Source organism: Etheostoma cragini, chromosome 1, assembly GCF_013103735.1.
Source record: "Etheostoma cragini isolate CJK2018 chromosome 1, CSU_Ecrag_1.0, whole genome shotgun sequence".
NCBI classification, from domain to species: domain Eukaryota; kingdom Metazoa; phylum Chordata; class Actinopteri; order Perciformes; family Percidae; genus Etheostoma; species Etheostoma cragini.
The window spans coordinates 33,405,667-33,408,166 of record NC_048407.1 but is presented as its reverse complement, the minus strand read 5'-3'; the positions used below and the strand labels follow the sequence as shown (position 1 = coordinate 33,408,166).

Sequence of the window (2,500 nt, the reverse complement as noted above, 5' to 3'; positions counted from 1 at the left end):
CAGTTGATGCCGTGATGGCGAGACTCAAACGACACATTGTGCAGCCGTTGTTACTTTCTGATATTTTGTGTAAATCCAGAATAATTTGCCTTAATGATGCATTACCTTCTATTCAAACGTTGCATTTAAATGAAGCGCTTTAAATGTTTTCCTCGTACCATTTTCCCGCCTCCCCCCTTTCACCCCATCTCTCTCCCCCCCTCTCTCTCTCTCCCCCTCTCCCCCCCCCCCTCTCTCTCTCTCTCTCTCTCGGCCTAGTTCTGAGCATCGGGGAGGGGGGGTTCTGGGAGGGCAGCGCCCGCGGCCAGGTGGGCTGGTTTCCAGCAGACTGCGTGGAGGAGGTCCCGGCCAAGGCCGCCGACGAGAGGAGCTGTAAGTGGAAGCGCTCGGTGTTGCATGAAGCTGGGGGGGGGGGGGGGGGGGGGGGGGGGGGGGGGGGGGGCACATTATAGGGGTAGTCCTCTTTTATTTGGGGGAGAGAGTTGAAGAAGAAATGACAAAAACATAAGAAAAAAGGCAAAAAGACTCAAATTTAAAGGAAAAAGTCTTTGAAGAAAGTGACAACTGAGACACAAAAGCGTTGATAAAAGCAACAAAAAGTCCAAAACAACCCAAAAATTTTCCAAAAACTTATGACAAAAGATGAAGGGGTTTTTCACCGCCAAAAAATGTACATTTCCTGCAATCTGGTGAATTTTTATGCAACAATTTGTGGCTTTTCTGCCTTAATTTCTGTTGCAGATGTCTTTATTTATGTAAGGGACAAGGCTGGCACAGGAAATGCTGTGGGGGGGGGGGGGGGGGGGGGGGGGGGGGGGGGGCAGTCTTAATGAATAAATAAAAGTTAAAGCTATTAAAGAAAATTACAAAAACAACAACAAAAGCTCCAAAAACGTTGAAAATAGCAATAAAAACACCACAATAAGCAGTAAAATGTTGAAAAAAAGTGACATAATCGTGGAAAGAAAATGGACATAGACTCAAGAAAACTACAAAAATGTCGGGAGAAAACGTACAAAAAGCCGTTGCCTGGGGAACAAACCTATTATTCTCCTGTATTGTCCAAAACTTTTCACATATTCCAAACATCACACGTATGGGGGATGTTTTTGTAGAGGACTCACGTGCATCTCAACAACTATGGATCAGAGAATGAGACCTTTTTAAAGGTATAGGCTCCAAAGTTTAAGTCTACAGTCTCCCCTTCCTCCGTCTGGATCCTTGACTCTTGGACCCCTGGTCTGATCCACTAAGGGGGGCGGGGTCTAGGTCCCAGTGGTGTGATGTGTCTCTGTGCTTATTCGTTATCTTTTCAGCTGGACTGTAACTGAGAGTTTATGACCCTCAGTTCAGGACTTGCAGAGCTAAAGCTCAGTTGGGCTGTAAAAGAGGGACTGGAACCAGACCCAGGACGTGGACCCTGATCATCAAATCTGCTTCTGACACATTTAGGAGAGGCTGGATTATAACGGAGTGGACCAGAACATCTCATGTTATAGAACAGAAAGAAGTACTGCAAAACAACTTAACTCATGACCAACGTGTCTTCATTTCTGTTGAAATAATGCTTTTGCCTTTTAGCTTAAATGTTTAAAATGCGAATCACACACAACGTTTACGCACATAAAACATTTAAAATTCCAACAGTTGCCTTTCATAATTTTTAAGGGGGGGGGGGGCATATCTCTTGCATCCCTACCGAAACCCACGCCTATGTAGGACGCGTCTGTTTGCCATCAACCAGTTCTGTAGAAAGATGGAGAAAGAAAACAACAGAAGCTAATGCTAAATGCTAATTGCTAATTGCTAAATGCTAAATGCTAATTGCTAAATGCTAAATGCTAAATGCTAAAGCTTCCTGAGGCGGCGTGAAGGCACGTGGCCTCGTCTTCTCTCTCCAGTGCACTAGCTGCATGTGTCTCTGCTCGTCCCCCGGTCTCTTTCCGTCCCCCTAGGCTGTGCCACAAGAAGCTAAGCGCTACACTGCCCTGCTAACTCAGCTGTGCCCTGATGTCCTCAGGGTGCGGGCTAATGAACAGTCCACGCCATGCTCCGGCCCCCCATGACCAGACTACCAGACTCTGGTCCATTAGCCCCGTCCTACCAGACTCTGGTCTATTACCCTGGCCCTACCAGACTCTGGTCTATTAGCCTGGTCCCACCAAACTCTGGTCTATTAGCCTGGTCCCACCAAACTCTGGTCTATTAGCCCGGTCCTATCAGACTCTGGTCCATTAGCCCGGTCCGCCCAGACTCTGGTCCATTAGCCCGGTCCTACCAGACTCTGGTCCATTAGCCTGGTCCTGCCAGACTCTGGTCCATTAGCCCCGTCCTACCAGACTCTGGTCCATTAGCCCGGATCTACCAGACTCTGGTCCATTAGCCCGGATCTACCTGACTCTGGTCCATTAGCCTGGTCCTGCCAGACTCTGGTCCATTAGCCCGGTCCTACCAGACTCTGGTCCATTAGCCTGGTCCTACCAGACTCTTGTCCATTAGC

The 2,500-nt window shown here is 48.1% G+C and overlaps 1 protein-coding gene across 1 annotated transcript in view; it reads left to right on the top strand.

Moving 5' to 3' along the window:
- The window catches only part of LOC117955424 (SH3 and multiple ankyrin repeat domains protein 2-like), a 128,260-nt gene that overhangs the window by 63,557 nt on the left and 62,203 nt on the right, over positions 1-2,500 (top strand). The window contains exon 12 of the mRNA XM_034889972.1: positions 259-372. Within this exon, the coding sequence (XP_034745863.1) occupies positions 259-372 (114 nt within the window). The remainder of the gene's footprint in view (positions 1-258; positions 373-2,500) is intronic.